This window comes from Nicotiana sylvestris, chromosome 10, assembly GCF_000393655.2.
Source record: "Nicotiana sylvestris chromosome 10, ASM39365v2, whole genome shotgun sequence".
In the NCBI taxonomy this organism is placed as follows: Eukaryota; Viridiplantae; Streptophyta; class Magnoliopsida; order Solanales; family Solanaceae; genus Nicotiana; species Nicotiana sylvestris.
In genome coordinates this window covers 165,207,085-165,227,542 of record NC_091066.1, presented here as the reverse complement: position 1 = coordinate 165,227,542, position 20,458 = coordinate 165,207,085, and the positions used below count along the sequence as shown (strand labels likewise).

Genomic DNA, 20,458 nt, shown 5'->3' with positions numbered 1-20,458 from the left:
CAACCCAATTATGCCAAACCCGCCCGGCCAACCCGTCTGCAACCCGACCCGCTCCCCAAATAATGGGTTAAACCCAAATGAAACAAGCGGATGAGCCCTAAAGTCTCAAAGCGATGCCTACTGTTCTTCTTGTCCAAATCGCTCGAACCAGGCCCTAAATTCAGTCCAGATTCGGGCAAGTGAATCCCAAATCTCGCCTCACGCGTTCCCCCTCTCTCCTCATCACCATTTCTAATGGTTTCTGATACCAAAGATTCCCCTCTCCTCTCACTCGCTCGAATTCGAGTTTTATCGCACGATTGGAAGGCTCTGGAGACGAGATGTTGGATGAGTGTGAGGCGTTGGATTGATTTCACTCAATCCGAGCCCCACATTCATCAAGGATTGGTCTTCAAAAGAAGCCTTATCCGATTTTATGAAGGGGGACTCAAAAAAAAAAAAAAAAAAATTCTGAAAAAGGGTTGAAAAAGGCTCTAAAACTGATGGTTTTCGGTTTGTTTTCTCCTTTGAAGAATCCTTTCAAAGTTTCATAGAAAGACGCATACAAATCTTTTTTTTTTTCTGTATCCGGATTTGAGTTCCAAGGATATAAAATTGAAGTTCGCGTTTGGTTTTCTACTGTCATCTTGTTGATTTGCTGCTGAACCTCGCTAAGATTTGGAGTCGAGAGGTGTATTGTCGAGTCTGTAATTGTTATAAAGGAGATTTGCAATTTCAGTTCCATCTCTTCTCTGTCTTTCCATTACTCATGGTTCTGTTTCATGTGTTCATGTTTGTTATGATTTTGTTTAAGACTACTTGAAAGTCAGTGCTCGTTGTTTGATTTTGAATGTTGAGTTCCTTTGGCCTTGGTTTAGGTTTTTTCGTATTCTTGGTTATTCTACATCGGACGAGTGATTGCACACAATGATGTAATGGCTGTGGTTGTGTAACATCGTCTTACTCGTTTTTTTAAAATTTGAGCACTGAAACAGAGTCATGAGGTTTTAAGGGTTGGAACCTGCTTGTTCGATCATTTTGTTGGTCTGGCCATAGTTTAAGCACCAAGTAACTTGTATGCTTAGTTCATTCTTAAATTAGTAAGTTCAATTTAGCTTCTTATTGAATTGCGACTAGTTGAGATTTTAGGGTAAAGTCTGTCCAAGTTGTGTCGATTTTTCTGATGCATTGTAGCTGAAATGTGAGTTCGAACATAAACTGCTTGTTGGGGATATGATTTTACTTGTGATCGAATGTTTGGGGGACTGTTACTGAATGCATTTTAGTCGATGGTGGCAGCAGCGACTCAAATTCAAGTTGCTATTCTGAAAATGTATGAACTAAATTGGTTCCCTTGAATTGAGAGTTTCTTATCACAAATCCTGAGCTGCCTTTTGTCTGAGAGTTCAGAAGACCCCTGTTGGCATTCTTATGATGCCTTACGTGCAAAACTCCAGTCGCAGTTGGATTCAGCAGACCAGTTGCTGTGTAGAAGCTGTATAGCAGTTGTGCATCATTTGTTCCTTCCATATTTCAGATTGCGAATAGGGCTGTTGCACTTCATTCTTCTGTCCACTGTGTGCATAACCTACTGAAACGAAAGGCTTGCATTGGCAGCTAGAAAATTGGGAATGCTGTTTAAAATGTGAATCACCTAGTTCGTGGATGCATATCTTAGCATCTGGTTGCATTAGTCTCATACTTAATGGTCACACCACGAGCTTCATCATTCACTGGATAAGAAGACTTACAACCACTGTCCTCCTTAATAACCTCGTTAAATGAACTGCCACCATAGTATGTATAACTAGAACTCGAGCTTCTTTTGCATTTCCATTGAAACACACTTCTTCTTCTTTCGTGCTGGTACTGATGGAAGTCTATAGGGAATCTGTTTGCTTTGTCCACTCATTTGAACAAGAAAAGGAATAAAAATAGAAAATTATTTTGTTGGCCTCAGTTTCTCTGATAGACTAAGTCTGTTATTCATAGATATTGACGCTTGCTTGGGACATTTGCATATTCACTATTGCGCTGGAACTGTTGTGATGCAGAACAACGCGAGTTGAGTCAAGCAACCAAATTTAGAGGAAGTTAAGTGATTAGGAGGGGACAGTAGGGGTTACAGTCGCCGACTTCATACTGTTTACTCATTTGTATTGCTACATAGAGTTTTGCAGACCCTAGCATGCATTTTACAGAATTGCTTGTGTTTGTTTGTCTTTGTCCAGGATCTTTGAACTGGTCATGTGGCCAAATTTAAGAGAGTAATTTCAAGCAAAAGAATATGGGCCCAGCGAATGAGCCGCCAGGCCCTTCTCCACGTTAATACTTCTGGGTTGTATATCCATGTGCCTTGAGTTAGCCCGTTTGCTTTTCACAGTGAAGTTAGCCCGTAACTCGTGGCCTTAGCAATCCTAACTCGATTTTAGGAATAATTGTTGAATATTCGTAGAGAAACCTTTAGGACCGTTTAAAATACAATTGTGATTGTGTACACGTTCACGTGATATGATTACAATTCTAAAAACCAATTCGGAGTATGCATTCACGCAACTTCGAATAAACATTCTTAATAATAAAAATGGGTTTTCGTAGGTTATTAATTAAATTAGCTCATATAGTCCGAGGTGCGTCGTCTACCATTTAATCATACAAAATGACAAATCTTTGTAGTTTGCTTTAGGTACGCGCAACTTTGGCCAAATCTTTCTTTTTTTATAAAGTGTTATTAATTGTGGACACTTTCGCGTGACATGATTTTTCACATGCCAAACAAATGGGTACACGTACGCGTGACCCGTTTCGAGATAATTTTCTTAATTTAAAAACGGTTACTAGATAAATGCACATAGGTCCTAAAAATAAATACTTAAGCAATTTAAGCCAAGTATAAATTGCTAAGCGACCGTGCTAGAACCACGAAACTTGGGAATGTCTAGCACCTTCTCCCGGGTTAACAAAATTCCTTACCCAGATTTCTGTGTTCGCAGACCATAAATAAGAGTCAACTTCCTCGATTCGGGATTTTAACCGGTGACTTGGGACACCATAAATTATTCCAAGTGGCGACTCTAATTTTTAATAAATAAACAATCCCGTTTCGATTGTCCTTTAATTGGAAAAACTCCTATATTTATACCCTTCCGGGGGTGTAAGGTAAAAAGGAGGTGTGACAGAGGGGACCAAGAGTACATGATGGAGAACTATATCTTGTCTAAGATACATAGAACCAGTAGAAACCACTTTCACCTTGTAACCACTTGGTAAGGTTATTAAGAAATGAGAAGCTAGAGGTTGAATGTTGTGAAGAAAATATTTGTGTGGGGTCATGTGATTAGTTGCTCCAGAGTCTAAAATCCAAGGTTTTCTATCTGAATTAAATGATATAGATAAAGAATGAGCCAAATAATGTATTTCCTCTACTAGGAGATATGATACACCTGCAAAGTGAGCATATCCACTGTTGTTTGGAGATGAACTGGCAGCAGGGTATCCGGGAGAGATGTGAACTTGTTGAAGTAGTGTCATGAGATAACCATATTGTTCTTTTCTAAACCCATGGACTGGAGGATCATAGGACCTGAAAGCAGCAGGAGGATAATTCACATGAGGCACATGAGACGGTTCCTCCATCTGGACACATGAGACAGATTTCTTGTTCTTGCTGAACTTAAAATTAGGGGGAAATCTATGGAGCCTGTAACATTTCTCTATGGTGTGACCACTCTTCTTACAGTACTTGCAAGATACAGATGAAGAGGATTGAGGTTTCTTTGAATCAAAATTAACCCTCTGAGAAAATTGTTTATTTGGTTGGAATTGAGTTGATGGTGCAGAAAATGATGCTGAATCCAACGAGAATCCAGGAGGCACATGATGGGTCTTTTTTGACTTTCATCTTGTTGAAGGAGTGAATATGCCTTGCTAATTGAAGGATATGGTAACATCATGATAATACTACTTTTAGCAGTTGTATTTGACTCATTTAGTCCACTGAGGAACTGAAAAAGATGTTGGTCTTTAATGAACTTTGGTAGAGCACCACATGAACATGATGGTCCAACATATGCAGAGTTCAATTCGTCCCACAAACTTCTCATCTTGGTGAAGTTTGTGGCTATATCAGAGGACCCTTAAAAGATAGAACTAAGTTCTCTCTGAAGTTGAATATATTTGGACCCATTAGACAATCCAAATCTGTCATTTATGTCTAACCATACCCTTCTAGCAGTATGGAAACACATGACACTTGTGGCAATTTCCCTGGTTAATGAGTTGGTGATCCAAGCCTTTACCATATCGTTGCATCTTTCCCAGAAAGGGAAATATGGAGAATCAGATGAGGGTTAAGCTATTTTTTCAGTAATTAAGCCTAATTTATTCTTAGCTGAAAGAGAAGTTAACATACTACTTCTCCATATGACAAATCCAGTTCCATTGAAAGGAACTGTAACTAGCTGGATACCAGGACTATCGGAAGGATGTATATAGAGAGGATGAGATGGATCTAGGGTGAATTCACTAAAACCATCAGAACTCGTCGAATCACTTGCATGCAAAATCGGATTTTCTACAGTGCTACCCATGATTATAGTAAAGGACAATAAGAGTAATATAAGATATCAAATATAGATACTAAAGTAGAATCTGACATAAAGGATTCAAAATAACACTTCAACTAGCATGAAACGAGCAAATAAAAACCCTAGCATGTGAAATCATGTACTGAGAACAGAGAATTTGTACCGATCTTCTTTGCGATATGAAGAAGTAAGGCTTTTTACCACGAAATTGAAAGAATCAGATAGAAATCCCCCAATTTCTCTTCACATGAGAAACCCTAGCATGGACGGCAAGAAAAACACCAGTAACGGTTATCATCGGAAGATAGCGGACAACGAGATGGATCGATTACGCCGTTCTGATACCATGTTAGACTGAAGAAGATCAACAATGAAGAGACAAAATGCAAGAGAAAACCCTAGTTTACCATGAGAGAAGATAAACGAAGAGAGAAAGTTTTTATTCTGTATATTCAATAATGAGTTTCAAATACAAAATATCTATATTGCCTACTTATATACAATTGGGCCGGGTCCACAATTAAAATGAAATGTAAAAATGGGCTAACTATCCAGAACTCTAGTATTAACAATTGGGCCTAAACTAAAATAATATCTGTGATGTCCAACAAGTTATTAATTTCTGATTTCTGCAGGTTGATTATCACAACTTAGAATTAGCTATTTGTTGTACTATTTCCTTAAAGGGAGGAAGAAATATTCGAAATTTGGTTTATGCATTTATTTAGAGTTTTAATTAGTAGTAGCAATTTTAAGGCTCCAGCTGGTGTAGCTAAGCAAATCAAAGGCATCTAAAATCCTATCACAAGTGATGACATGCTAAGCAGTAGCAAACTGCCCCTATGTACATCCCGTAGAAATTTGAAGGGAAACAAATCGTAAAGATAGATTTATAGAGTGCCTTAGACGAGACATATTTGGTTAAAATGTGTAATAAGAATTTTTATATTTTAGATATTAGTTATCTCTACGTGACTTATAGGTCATGAGTTTGAACCGTAAAAACGGTCACTAATACTTATATTAGGGTAAGCTATCTATATCATATCCCTTGAGAAGCGATTCTTCCACGGAACTTGCATGAATGCGGGATACTTTGTGCACCAAATCTCTTTTTTACATTGAATGTTCGTTAATCTTTCGCTTTTTTTTACGTTATGTCAACACATATGAAGTTAAGATTAGAAGACGTGTGATAATAAAAAATCGTATTAAAAAGTAAAAGAGACAACAAATAAAAAAAGAAGGAAAGGATAATATATTTTACGAGATCAATTAAACAACGCACCAATCCACGTGTTCAGTCTCAAAGTCTTATCGTTCCCTAGTACGAGAAATGTCCTAATATTGCCAATTGAATTCTCACAACATACTAGAAAAGGACAATTATATTGTATATGTTGTTCTAAGAGAATGGCAAAGGACATTTGGCTTTTGCATTTATCGAAAGGCCATATTTATAATTTAGCAGCCCCCACCTTTCTCATTTTCCTTAGTCTATCTTTTGTGCAATCTAGTCTAGGTAATAAATGACACGATAGTCGTGGTTTGTCCAAAGTTCTAAGTATTTTGTGTACATACATAGAATAAAGAATTGCGTCCATTTATAGTTAGGGTTATTAAAATACTTTAATATGTTGTGGTTCTATAAGTCCTAGGTCGTCTTAGAAAATTTGGAAACATCACATGCCGATATGGCTCGACCTTGTTTGCCCATGTTGACCCTTTTATTGTATTAGAAAACAAGAAATGTAGGGTTTAATAAAGATCAAGTAGCAAACAGGGGATCGATTCCACAACAACAAACTCAGTGAAATCTCACAAGTGGAATCTGGGAAGGATAGTGTGTATGTAGACCCTACCCCTACCTTATGAAGGTAGAAAGATTGTTTTTGAAATACCATCAGCTCAAGAACAGTAAAAATGACACAATAGAGAAACAATAGCAACAACAAGGTAATAAGACGATGAAGCAAGTAATACAATGAGTAATAACAGAGAGCCAGGTAGTGCAGATTATGCTGATAATAATGACATACCGTATAAAAACAAGAGACTAGGAATCGGAAGATATACGACTAGTGCTACTACCACTGGTAAGAAAAAGCGAAACTCTAGACTGTCTATTCATTTTGAAAAAAAGGATTTTCATATTTGAAAAAAGGATTTTATATTTTTATAAATAGAAGTGGATGAAAAGTCGGATCCATAAATATTAACTTATAACTTTGACATTTAAAATCTTATTGTTGAACTCCAATATATGTAAAATTTGATTAAGACCATGTTGACAACTTGACATAGAGTTAGTTGAGCATAAAAAGAGAATATCAAAAAATATGATCAAATCCTTATTTTTGGCCAAATTAAACCTAGAGATATATATATTATTTTGTACAAAGTCTTTTAGATTCTCGTTATTATATGGGACCTTTACACGACTAGCTAGTTAGATTCACTGTTTACTTTTCCTAGCTGGCATACATATAAGAGACACTGATTACACACGATTATATACATACTATACACTAATTATACATGTATTATACATCCACCGACCATTGTTAGTGTAAACAGTTGGGTAAACGGCTATTTGGGTTAATTCTTCTTATTAATTATATTTGTGTGTGTGGGGGGGGGGGGGGAGGGAGCAATAGCAATATACCTCAGTCTCAAATAAGTTAGAGTCGGCTATATAAATTTTCGTCACGATACTTTAAAATTTTAATTATCAAAATAGGTGACTGTGTTATTGAAGTCGAGTTAATATTAAAGTTATATATACCATCAATACATATAACTCAAATTAATTTAAAAAATATTTTAATCAAAATTGCAAATGGTGGTGATTGACCAAGAAAAAGCCAATAAACTCATGTTTGGACTATATGAATAGCCAAAATAATACTCCAATAGCAGAGAGAAAAAAGCCAATAGAATCTTGGACAAGGTAAGATTCTCAAGGATCAGAATATCTTTTTTCTTGGACATTAAAGATAAGTTAAACAAATAAGGGAATATACTTGACCAATGAAATAGAAATGATACCTAACATGCATGAGGGACAAGACCTTATTAATTAACATAATTATAATAGACCTAATTAAATAATTAATATAAATCCAACTTAGCAGTAAATAGAATAATAATATCCATTAGATGCATATTCTTCCAAAGCCTAGGAATATTCGAATAGCTAGGAACCGTCGTTATCGTACACCACTATACACTCATTATATATCTATTTCTTTTTCTTTTTCTTTTTAACAAATGGATCTAACCAATTGGTGGGAGGTTTTTGTTTTTCAATTGGTTTTATCATCATTATTATCTTGGCTAATTGGCGTCTTTGTAGGTGATTGAATAATATATGGTTGATGTTGCATAACAGTATTTAAAGTTGAAGTTAAAAAAGAGTATTTGAAAGCAGAGACGAATGAAAGTTGATCCTGCGAATTTATTTGAACTCAATAACTTTTGACTTGATTCTCGATATGTGTTTAAAAATTAATAAATAAGTATAAATAATAAATTTTGAACCAAGTAAATTATATCAATCGTGATAGAATTCCGAACTTTTATGCAAGAGCCGGCAGTAATGAGGACAATCTTAGGGGTCGTTTGGTTGGAATACAGAGTATGCCGGTATAAGTCATACTGGATTAGTTATGCTGGGATTGTTGTTTATTCACTGTTTGGTATGTTGTATTAAGAATGACAATTGCATAATTTCTAATTAAGAAGAAGGTATAAGTTATACTGGTGCTAATTACCCCACCCTCTATACTGGTGTTAATTTTATCCCGGTGTTAAAATTAACACCGGGATAACTTATACCTGGTTTGCTAACCAAACATAGTATTAAGGTGATATTAAATTTTTATGTCACCCCTACACCTTATATCTCATACCAAACGACCCCTTAGTATATAACCATTGTATTCATCAAAGAATTAATGAATAAAATGGAAAATATTCTTTTCAAGAAAATCACTACAAGATTTGGTTCAAACCCTCTCTTCCGATCCAGATGATATCATTTTTACTATCGGAATGACATATTTTTTTTTAAATAAAGCTACGTCATAGGAGGCGCATTCCTTTTATTCATCCGAAAAAAAAACAGTTACAATAGAGAGGTGGATCAGCTATCCTAATTTACCTCCTTGTTTGAACCTTCTCTATAAAAAGATTAACAACAACATTACTTTTTTATAAAAAGAACCACTAAAGATGGTCGGTTGATTATTCTTCGTCGAAAATTATTATTGCATATATAAGTCAAATATTACTTTTTATTCATACATATTAAATCTTGTACGCCCTTAGCAAAGATTTTGAATTCGTCGCTGAAGATATAATCATATGAAAATTCTTTATTTTTAATGAAACCCTCTCTTCTTAAGCCAACAACAACAACAATAACAATAACAACTCAGTGTAATTTCACAAGTAGAACTTGGGGAGAGTAGGATATACGCACCTTTACGCCTACCCTAGAAGGATAGAAAAACTGTTTCCGATAGACCCTCGGTTGGCCTCTCCTAAAACCAAAAATAAATAAATCAAAAGTTCATTTATTTTGCGAGATGTAGCTTTGCGACAATATGATAAGAAACGCGAGGAAAAGCATGTGATAAGAGATGAGTCAGACAAAGAAGAAGAGTAACTTCTACGCCAAATAAAATTTCCCAAAATTTTCAATATGAGATCTTCTACCTATGTGACACATTATATTATAATATGAATTAATAGTAGAAGATTTGCTCAAAAGTCAAGGCTCTTAAATTAATTTTATCTTTGTATTTCTTTGGTTGGAAAGGGTTGAGGGTTTCGTTCTTTTTTAGTCAATTAAGCTGGTACAGTTGCACTACAGCTAGAGTAATTAATAAGAAACATATATTGTGAGGCAAAAAAGTGGATTCCAAAATCTGGAATAATTTTAATCTCTAGGCAATGACTGTGATTCTTACCTAACTACATTATCTTCATTTACTATTATCATGCTACATGAATCTAAACTTTCTTTTCAACAGTCATTATTTGCAAGAAATATAACTTTTTGCACTAATATCTTGTCATGAGAAGATATCTACAACGTAACTCTTTGGGCTCGTTTGGCACGAGCGATAAGGAATAATTAATTTTGAGATTAAATTTGAAATGAGTTTATTTATGTTTGGTTGGGATAAAATCGCGGTATAACTAATCCCGACTTATCCCAGGATTAGTTATCCCGGAATTGTAGTGTTATTTTTTGGGAAAGTGACACTGTATATAGTTGCTCTAAATAGAATAGCCGAATATATATATATTTTTATATATATTTTTTTGAATATATATACATTCCGCATGTTATATACAAAAATTATATAAATTTTATACACTTTTTCAGCTACCAAATATAGATGATTTCTGACGCGGGTTAAAAGTAAAAAAAAACCTTTTTTTTAAATGGAAAAATAAGATAACAATCCCGTAATAACTGATCTCATGATCATTAATCCTCACATAACTTATTCCAACCAAATGACCCTACATATAAAGTAACACTTATAATACTAAAATAAAATAGATTACCTACGTAAACCAACAGATAAATGTCACATGATACTATATATATATATATATATATATATATATATATATATACACACACAACAACAACAACCCAGTATAATTTCACTAGTGGGGTCTAGAGAGGGTAGTGTGTACGCAGACCTTACCCCTACCTCGGGATAGAGATGTTGTTTCCAACATATATATATTTACACATTATCAGTATATAAAAGCTAAACTCTTTAACCTTTCCCTATGAGAAATTGGTAAAAATCGCATCGGGCGCCCTATTTGGTCGATCCATTTAACCTATACCCATTTTTTTAAAAAAGTTTTAATTTGTACTCATTTTTTAAACAACTTCAGCCTCATTTCTCCTCCTCCTTCTCCTCCTTCATCTTCTTAAGATATTTTCAGTACGATAACACAGGTTAGCATCTGGTCTTCATTGTTACGACTTATCAATAACAATGAATCAACTAACATAAGCTGCACGATTTCATTTTATTTTTTTTGCATTTTTGATGTAATCTTTTTTTCTTTGAATCAAATGAATTGATCTGTGGGGTTAAAGTAATAGTTTCACTTTATATCACTTAAACTTTATGATTATTTGATTTATTTTCACTGAAGGCACCTTTTTCTAATGTAATTACTGATCTGCTCCATAAAAACTTCAAAAAGAAGAAAAAATGAAGATCCAATATAGTGATTGTATGGGCAAAAACTATATAATCTTTTTCAAAAACTTCAGCTTATATAGTGCTGAAATTTTTACAAATGAACTAAATAACATCAACATCTTCTGCTGAAATTTTTGAAAAAGCTTATCCAGGACAAAAAAACTTCAGTTTATTTAGTGCTGAAGTTTTTACAAATGAACTAAATAACTTCAGTATCTTCTGCTGAAGTTTTTGAAAAAGCTTATCCAGGACAAAAAAACTTCAGCTTATTTAGTGCTAAAATTTTTACAAATGAACTAAATAACTTCAGCGTCTTCTGCTGAAGTTTTTGAAAAGGCTTTATGACAAAACTAATGAATCGAGTTGCTGAAGTTTTTACAAATGAACTAAATAACTTCAATATCTTCTGCTGAAATTTTTGAAAAAGCTTATCTCGGACAAAAGAACTTAGCATATTGCCTTTGCTACTTCAGGTCTGTCTACTAGAATGCTGAAGTTTTGCGTGATTGTCTTTGCTACTTCAGCCCCGTATGCTAAAGTTACGCGAAAAAGTAGGTACGCTTGCAATTTTTCGCAAAGCGAACATAAGTTAAAACGTGACCCAAAAAGCGAATATAGATGCAAATGCCCGGAGAAATTGTGTAGTACATGAAAATTCTCACGTGCTTCAATAAAATGGCTAAAGAAGAATTAGGTTTTACGAAATCAAGCTAAATACGAATGAAAATGATATTGCTATGAAGAAAAGAATAACTCAGCTTAAGTTAAACGCTTTATTATTGACCTAATATTCCAGATTTCAATAATCCAAAACAATGGGAACCCACCATATTATTCAAAATCTGTCACTGTCAAATTGCGTCTAAGATCCTCAAAAGATATCACAGAAAATATAAAAGAATAAATACGACAAGTTTTCTTTAGACCGAAAAATAACTCTATATGATTCTATTTTATAATAGTAGAAAGAAACAAAAATATATTACAAGAACTGAAGTTTACAAAATTTTCTACACTTTTCAGTAAGGTGGTGAAGCAGTGGTAGTATGTGTAGAAGAAGAAGTCGCCGGAGAATTAGAATGTACGCCGCCGCCGTCACTATGGCTGCCGCTGCCGCGCTCGGAGGAGCGCGACGGCTTGTTATTGTGTTGCCTTTGTTTTAGGGTTCCGCCTGATACATCATGGAGGGGACCCTTTGGTAAGGTGGCTATAGGTGCATATATTCCATTAGAATTGGCAACTCCCGATGCTTCGCCGGAGGCCGATGGTGCTGCGGCGGCCATGGCGGAGTATTCCGGTGGAGGAACCCATATTCCTCCGACTACCACGAACTGCGGTGGTTGTTGGTGGTTGTTGTGAATTGATGAAGGGCTAGGTCTTCTTGTGTGCAGTCGATATTTCTGTAACATACGCAAAAGATGGTACTTAGGTCAGGTTTGACATCTTGGAACAATTATATAAAAGATAAAATGATGTAATTGTAATGATAAATTAGTTACTATTATTATTCTAGTATTTATTATAACAATTTATTTATAATTAACTTATTTGACTGTGCAAATATTTTGAGTCCTACTGATTGTATTCAATATTGTTTGATATGCATAAAAATATGTTTCAATTTAATCAGTTTAAATTTCGCTCCTTTTGGCCATAAAATTTGGTTACTTTTTCCAATTTTAGTTTAAAATAGTGCTTGTTCATGGATAATAATCAATTTGAAAAAAATTTGAAAAAAAAATTCAAGGTGAAATTTTTTCTTTCACTCATAAAAATTCAATTTTTTTCTCAAATAAAATGCATATCACAACACAATTTCAACTTCCAAACAACTTCAAGAATTTTTTTTTCAAATTTCAATCAAATCTATGTCCAAACATCAACTTCGACTTAATACTACATAACTTGGAAAAATGCATCATTAGAACAAAGCATACTAAAACCAATTACTCTATACAGGGACAGATTCATAGGCAAGATTATCGGATACGTAAACTTATGATCTCTCCACAAAATTAGATATATCATGTATATATTTTTTAAAATTAGCACAATATTAACGATTATCACCCATACGGCCATACTGCAAGAAGGTGGAATGGTACAATTAGTTAAAAATTAAGTTATTTACCGAGAGGACCAGGGATTCGCCTTACTCTATATATTGGAACTCTGCTACATCATATATATTGCTTGATGTGATATCCACATAATATTAAATAGACAAACAATTATAGAAAGCTTGCTATATTTTACTAAATTCAAGTAGCTTTTTGTTTTTAAGCTCAGCTAATGATATACAGCTACAGTTACCAAATTTAACTAAAAGCAAAAGTCATAGATTTTATAACAAAAAAAAAGAAATTATAAATTAGTTTTGAAATGAAAAAAGAATTTATTGGAAATAAAGGTGTAGTTATCCAAAAATCTAGTCTATCCAAATAATCCACAGCAGCCATTACTAGAATTTATTAAAAAGGACCCTAATTCAAATTTGCACTACAAAACAAAAAAAATAATATGGCACTTTCCCAATTTTTGCTATATCAAAGTTTATCATGTTTCACGTTTGCCAAAGCAAAAGGAATTAATACTTTTTGAAAAAAGAAAGGAGCCAAAAAATTATAAAACAAACCTGTAAATGACTTTTAACTTCATCATTAGTAAGTCCATCCACCTTCATTAATTCCCTAATTTGTTTTGGCGTAGCAACTGCAAATAATTTTCAAGAAAAAATCACCATCATTAGTACAAACAAATAATTAAATAAAATTAAAAACTAATTATTTTTTTTTAATTATTACCATGAGAACCACCAAGTTGTTGTAAGGCTTGTAAAAACCTTCTATGTAATTCAGGAGACCAACACCTTCTTTGTTTTCTTTTTTCATCTTTCTCTTCTTTTTTACTTCCACTGCCGGTCTCCGCCGTGGAACTAGCTGCCGCCGCCGCAACAGCGGCTGAGGTCGGCGGTTCCGTGGTGGCGGCAGCACTTTTCTCTTTCTTAAACGGATGAAAAGCTCCACCACTCCCATTTTTCTTCACCTCCACCACTGCCCCCTTTTTAGGTGTTACTTCCTATAATAATTAACCCCACAAAAAATAAAAATTAGATAACAAAAATTAAATAGTAAAAATAGAAAGTACAAAAATTAAAAAAGAAAAAATTAATTTACCTCTTTTGGGGTAGGATCTGGGGTTTGATTATTATTCCAGAGTTGAACAGATCTAAGCCAATCAGATTTTTTACAACTTTTGTCACTGTTCTTGTTATCCTTAGAACAACTTGTATCACTAATATTATAAGTCTTTGATTTATGAGAATCACGTTCATCTTCATCTTCATCTTCATGAGAAAATGTTCCTTTTAATGGAATAAATTCTTCTAAAATAGGAACATCACTAGATGTATGTTCCTCAGAACATTCAACATCAGATTGTGTATGAACGTTGTACTCAGTTGTCGTACCAGATAATTGTTGTTTGTATGTTTCAATAGCTGCTCAAACAAAACAAAAAAATTAATTAAAATTAAAAATTCACAAACAATGAATAAAATGGACAAATTAAGAAATGGGCTTTTGTTTATTTTGCTTGAAATTAAATAAATAGTGTTAGTTACGTACCTTGAGTAACAAGTTCAAGACAAAGAGGAAGTTCTCTTGAAAAAACTTGAATCTTGTTACGTTCTTGTTCTAAAGCATCAATATATTGTTGACATCTTTGCATTTTCTCTGTGTAATTATTTTCATGGTTATTGATCATCATATTTGGGAAGGAAAAGAAAAGAAAATTTTCTTTGAATTTTCCAGCTTTTGTGATATGATTGACCTAAGGGAGAAAGTATGAAATTTTTTTTTAGGCTAAGCTTAATGTGGGAAGAGAAATGAGGGGACCAAGAGGCATTTAAATGAGGAAGATTTTTTTTTTTTTTTTGTATAATAAGCATAGAGAGATCCGGAATGAAAATTTAGAATAAAGGTATCTAAGTAGAATCATAAAAGGGAATAAACTTCCTACACTAGAAAAATAAATATTAAAATTCTTATAATGGTTTGAGGTATATATACATACACATACCCTAAGAATTTAGCTCCCATTTGGCCATAAAATTTAGGAGTTTTTTTAACAAAAATTATTTTAAATATATATTTGTTTATAGATTTTGATTTTTTTGTGGCAGATTTTGGAAATAAAATTTTTAAATCCCAAAAATAGCTCTAGAGTAGTTTTTGAAGTTTTTTCTCATAAAATTTCAAATTCTTTACAAGTAAATTGTATGTTCAAACGCAATTTCAACTTTCAAAATTATTTTTCATTTCATCTTCAAAAACTTATTTTTCAAGCTATGTCCAAATGCTAACTTAGTCTAACATAAAAACACAACGCGTGATATGCGGGCTAGACACATATTATAAATTCGAACTACAAAAATTTGATAGTTTAGTGCTGAAAATTAGAGGATCAATTACCACCCAAGTTTGAACCATGTTACATGATCTCTTGAACATTTCTCGAATATAAAAAATTATTGAATATATAACATATACACGGTCTTAATCAAAAATAGGTTAAGGGCATGTCGAAACGGTCGGTAGCTGCTTAGTCTTGTATTGGTTAAAATCTGACCGTCATGGCCGAGCTGACCAACGTCCCGCCCAAGTGACAGAGGTAGTAAAAGATAACATGGCCCACTAGATCTACATCCCATTCTCGACACCCGTCGAGTCAGAATGAGCAATGCCTAAAGAATGACCAAGGCACACCTGGTGCGAGAGAGCGTCGGACCAAGTAAATGGCAAGGGTGTCTTGACTATATATATAGTAGGGAAAAACCCTCGATAGGGGGCTCTCTCCTTCTCTTTCTCTCCCCCAAGCTCTCTTCTTGTAATCTTCATAGGAAAGAAGTAATCTGCAGAAAAACATGTAAAGCTACCTCTCCCATCAATTGATGGGAGCCACAATGAAGAATTTCAATAAGATCGATTATATCTATTTCATCTTATATACTACTATCTATTCTGTTAGCTCTTTGATCTGAAATTTATTATGTCTGACTAAGATACCCTTTCATTTTCTTTGATTGATTTATTAAAAAAGGTTCCGATATCTTTTGAGTCAAACAAGTTTTATCCGAGAGTTTAATCTCCTTACTCCTAAAAAAAAAAAGCAAACTTCGATCTTATTATCGTAATTGATTAGTTAATTAATATATTGGTTAATATTATTGCGAGACACGATAAAAAATTAAGTTATTTTGGTTCGAATCATGTATTCATTTATACATAAATTATTAATTTAAACTCAATAATTTAAAAGGATTAAAATTTCAAATTTATAAGCTTTAAATCTTAATTTGGCCTCAATATATGATATCTTTTCCAAAAAAAAAAAGAAGAAAACAAAATGATTAATTGTTTTTAGAAAGGTGGTGGGGTGGGGGTGCGTGAGGGGTCGAGGTCGGGGCGTCGCGTATTAAACGAATCTTTGATGAGTTGGGTTTGTTTTTAGGCAGAGAGAAAAAGAGAGGTAAGTATTCTGTGAATATTCGAAAGAGTGATTCTTATTATTGTGTGGGCTGGCATTGACGTAACACATTACTATCAGATAAGATCAAAGACTTCACTATCCTTTCTTTTATTATTTTGCTCTTTTGTCCTCCTAGTTTAAAGGCATTCATTTATGATACCTCTTTTCTCACTTTGTGCATCAATGAATATGAATGATGCATCCACTTTTTTCTGCTTGAATTATATACCAACTTTAATAATCATATAAATACACATATATGCATATTTACCCTTGAGCGCTTTGGCGGATAGCAGCATGGACAAAGCACTCTGCTGCAGCAAGCCGCCGGTGTTAGGTTTTCATACTCACTATAATAATGTATTAGTGAGTGCAATAGTATTTTGTATTAGTTAATATCAATATTATACTATAAGATTATAAGTACAATTTATTGAATCTCATAATATAATTCTTTCAAAATGTTTGTTTATTCGTATATAACCTATCACATTTTTTTACATTCTTAAACTTTGGTTTATTTTATTTTGCATTTTTTTATAAACCGATGAAGAAACTATGAGCCCGTTTGGATGAGTTTATTTTAAGTGATTTTTAAGCCAAAATAGCGCTTAAGCCATAAGTTAGGAATTTTAGTTTTTGGCTTTTGACTTGTTTTTGTCATTTTAGCTTAAAAATAAATGCTTAAAAGTGTTTTTTTACTCTATTCAAACACTACAAAATGACTTAAAAATTATTTTGGCTTAAAAGCACTTAAAAGCCAATCCAAACGGGCACTATATCTGTATATATTTTTGGTAAGAAAAGGTGCATGGTTAATCATGAACTCACATAAACAAATAGATTAACACATATAACTGACTCTTATGGAATCATGAAGCAACTAGGAATTTGCTGAGAAATTATCTTTCCAATGAACATAAGAGAGCAAAGTTTGATCAAACAAACTCATCGTTTGAACAATAATAAGATGAAACAAGTATTTTTTGTTTTTTAATCCCTACTAAATTAGGATGATCTATAGTGTTTTCACACTTCCACTCTAGCGTGACTCGAACCCAAGACCTGACGGTCATGGGTGGAGGTGCTTTTACCAACTGAGCAAGGCTTACTTGTCATGAAACAAGCATTGAAGTCACACTTCTGCTTAATCATGTCGACACCCACCTTATTAATTCATTCCACAAGCTTGATTCACTAACAAAATACAAAATGTGTAAAAGTAGAGATGAGCCAAGATAGAGGGGCTTCAACAAGAAAGCATGGAAAAATTATGAGGTCAAAATGTGCACATATGTGGAACATGAAGGGTGCAAATGTAATTTACCTTTTGGCTTTAAGATATTTTCTCTATCTAAACTAGAACTTTCTTTTGCTTGGAATATACTCCCTTTTTGGGCGTAGAAGAATCACGACAACATAAAAAAAACTTTAACGAATCTTCTCATAGCGCGTGCAACCGCGCGTGCAACCACGCTATATCTACCGCCGCGTATGGTTGATTCTGCCATTCAATGCTCACAAATGAACTTGGCTTTTCACTCTCTCAAAGGGCCAACAGAATCGTTTCTTGTGTGTCCCAAACGCATGCATAATGCGTGACGATAACGCACTAATGGTGATCTGGCACAGTTGTCGCTGATTGGGTCCCATCTCTTTGGGGACCGCATTCACACGGTAGTTGTATCCGAATATTCTTTTTACCAAATTTAGAGTACTTGATAAGTCTCTGCTCCTTTGAAAAAAGAAAAAGAATAATAAGTATAGAAGATAAGTCTGTGCTCCTTTTTGGTATCCAATGGAAAGTTAGCATTTATAATTTAGATTTTAATTCTGCAATACAGAAAGTAATATTTTCTAATGTGTTCCCAAAGCTGGCTCACTGAGAAGCAAATATTGAAGCAACGATAAAATTGTCTTCCATATTTGGTACCTAAAGCTAAATTTTAATAAATGATTTAAAAAATTTATTCAAGAATTTCAAGCTCATATATTGTAAAACATTAAGCTTCACTTTTTGTGTTTGATCCACACTAACTTCTACTAATATTATTAAAGACTTATTTGTGGAGTTTGAAATTTTGTTGCTTTATACTTTTAATATGATTTTCCCAACGTACTTGTGATGACGATTTAAGTGTTAAGAGTAGGTACACTATGTTTTCAAATGTTTCATCCCTTAGTATACAAGGAGAAAACTGTGAATACATACTGTGTAGGCTGTTGCGAAAGCCAAATGTATATAGTGTGAATGAGTCACAATTACTATACCAAGCAAATTATGGCAACCATCAAATAATAAATAAGACAATAAAGTGATAATAAAAGGAACACCAGAATTTATGAGGTTCGGCCAATTTTGCCTACTTCCTCGGACACAATCAATATTTTATTCCACTCCAAAAATACAAGTGAAATAATACTAAAGAGAGAAGATACAAATGTCTTAAGAAGATAAGAAAGCAAATGAGAGGTGTGTTTCAATCCTAAACATTAGGCATCCTTTTATAGGGAAAAAATCTCATCCAAAATTGTCACCCACCGATGTGGGACTTTTGACAATTTCAACAAATCTCCACCTTGGTAAAATTTCACATCTTCAATTTTCTATTAATAACAAATTTTGATTGTGTCTTCATCTTCAATCTTTAGTGTTCAACAATATTGATCAAATCCAAACAATGTTGAAACTTGACCGCAGTCACCACTTTTGTCAGCATATCAGCAGAATTCTCCGTAGTATGAATTTTCTTCACCGTGACTCCACCTTCTTATATGATTTCTCGTACGAAATGATACCGAACATTAATGTGCTTCGTCCTTGCATGATAAACTTGGTTCTTCGCTAATTGAATAACACTTTGACTATCACAAAAAATTGTGATACTTTTTTGTCTAATACCAAACTTTTTTAGCAATCTTTGAAGCCAAATTGCCTCATTCACAGCCTCTGTAATAGCCATGTACTCTGCCTCTATTGTAGACAAAGCAATTGTTGACTGCAAAGAAGACTTCCAACTAACTGGTGTCTTTGCAAAAGTAAACACATAACTAGTAGTTGATCTTTGTTTGTTCTGATCTCCCGCAAAATCTGAGTCACAATATCCAACTACAGACTGATTGTCTTCATGTTCAAAAACTAACCAACATCTACAGTATTATGAAAATACCGTAGAATCCACTTCACAACTTGCCAATGCTCATTTCCTGGATTATGCATATATCTGCTAATAACTCCAACAACTTGTGAAATGTCAGGTCTCGTACAGACCATTGCATACATCAAGTTACCAATAACATTTGCGTATGATACCCTTGACATATACTCTCGTTCAGCTTCATCCTTTGGCGACATAATAGTACTTAGCTTAAAATGGGGAGCAAGTGGAGTACTAACTGGCTTAGTCTTGTCTTTTATGCCAAAACGTTGTAGTACTCTCTTCAAATATTCTTTCTGAGATAAACAAAGTTTCTTTGAACGTCTATCTCTTATTATCTCCATGCCAAGAATTTTCTTTGCCTCACCCAGATCCTTCATCTGAAACTCCTTTTTCAGTTGAATCTTCAACTTATCAATTTCTTCTGAATTCTTGGAAACTATCAACATATCATCAACATATAGGAGAAGATATACAAAGAAACCATCTTTAAGCTTGTGCAAATACACATAATGATCGTATTTGCTTCTCTTTTACCCTTACCACAACATAAACTTGTCAAATCGCTTGTACCATTGAATAGAAGGTTGTTTCAATCCATACAACGATTTTTCAAGTTTGCACAATATATTTTCTTTTCCAACAACTTTGAATCATTCTGGCCGAGTCATGCAGATTTCCTCCTCCAAGTTTCCATGTAAAAATGCAGTTTTTACATCCATCTGAACTAGTTCCAAATCCAACTGTGCTACCAAAGCCAACATAATTCTAATGGAAGAATGTTTTTACAACTGGAGAAAACACTTCATTATAATCAATTCCCTCATTTTGAGCATATCCTTTGGCTACCAATCTTGCTTTGTAGCGAATATCTACTTGGTTAGGAAATCCTTCCTTCTTTGCATAAACCCATTTGCACCCAATTGCTTTCTTGCCCTTTGGGAGATTAGCCAATCTCCATGTA

General features: G+C 33.9%; 2 protein-coding genes across 2 annotated transcripts; both read right to left on the bottom strand.

Moving 5' to 3' along the window:
- Positions 1-11,557: 11,557 nt before the first annotated feature.
- On the bottom strand, positions 11,558-14,685 carry LOC104236596 (transcription factor HHO3). Its single transcript, XM_009790551.2, has 5 exons — positions 14,434-14,685; positions 13,984-14,306; positions 13,612-13,885; positions 13,443-13,519; positions 11,558-12,207 (listed from the first exon to the last, which is right to left on the bottom strand). The coding sequence occupies exons 1-5, from the start codon at positions 14,573-14,575 to the stop codon at positions 11,827-11,829; spliced, it is 1,197 nt and encodes a 398-aa protein (XP_009788853.1). The 5' UTR covers positions 14,576-14,685; the 3' UTR covers positions 11,558-11,826.
- Positions 14,686-17,948: 3,263 nt separating this feature from the next.
- LOC138880221 (secreted RxLR effector protein 161-like) lies at positions 17,949-19,691 on the bottom strand. The gene is made up of 3 exons (XM_070159897.1): positions 19,481-19,691; positions 19,273-19,427; positions 17,949-18,071 (listed from the first exon to the last, which is right to left on the bottom strand). Exons 1-3 carry the CDS (start codon positions 19,689-19,691, stop codon positions 17,949-17,951), a joined length of 489 nt encoding a protein of 162 aa, XP_070015998.1.
- Between the last annotated feature and the right edge of the window lie 767 nt (positions 19,692-20,458).

What these genes read in the sequence shown, in the direction of transcription:
- LOC104236596 (XM_009790551.2), bottom strand. Translation starts at nt 14,575, where the DNA reads ATGATGATCAATAACCATGAAAATAATTACACAGAGAAAATGCAAAGA. An exon ending in TCTTGAACTTGTTACTCAAG is followed by an intron (nt 14,307 to 14,433) that starts GTACGTAACTAA and finishes TTGTTTGAGCAG; the next exon opens with CTATTGAAACATACAAACAA. An exon ending in CAGATCCTACCCCAAAAGAG is followed by an intron (nt 13,886 to 13,983) that starts GTAAATTAATTT and finishes TAATTATTATAG; the next exon opens with GAAGTAACACCTAAAAAGGG.
- LOC138880221 (XM_070159897.1), bottom strand. Translation starts at nt 19,691, where the DNA reads ATGTCGCCAAAGGATGAAGCTGAACGAGAGTATATGTCAAGGGTATCA. An exon ending in TCATAATACTGTAGATGTTG is followed by an intron (nt 19,428 to 19,480) that starts GTTAGTTTTTGA and finishes ATTGTGACTCAG; the next exon opens with ATTTTGCGGGAGATCAGAAC. An exon ending in TTACAGAGGCTGTGAATGAG is followed by an intron (nt 18,072 to 19,272) that starts GCAATTTGGCTT and finishes CTTTTTTCAAAG; the next exon opens with GAGCAGAGACTTATCAAGTA.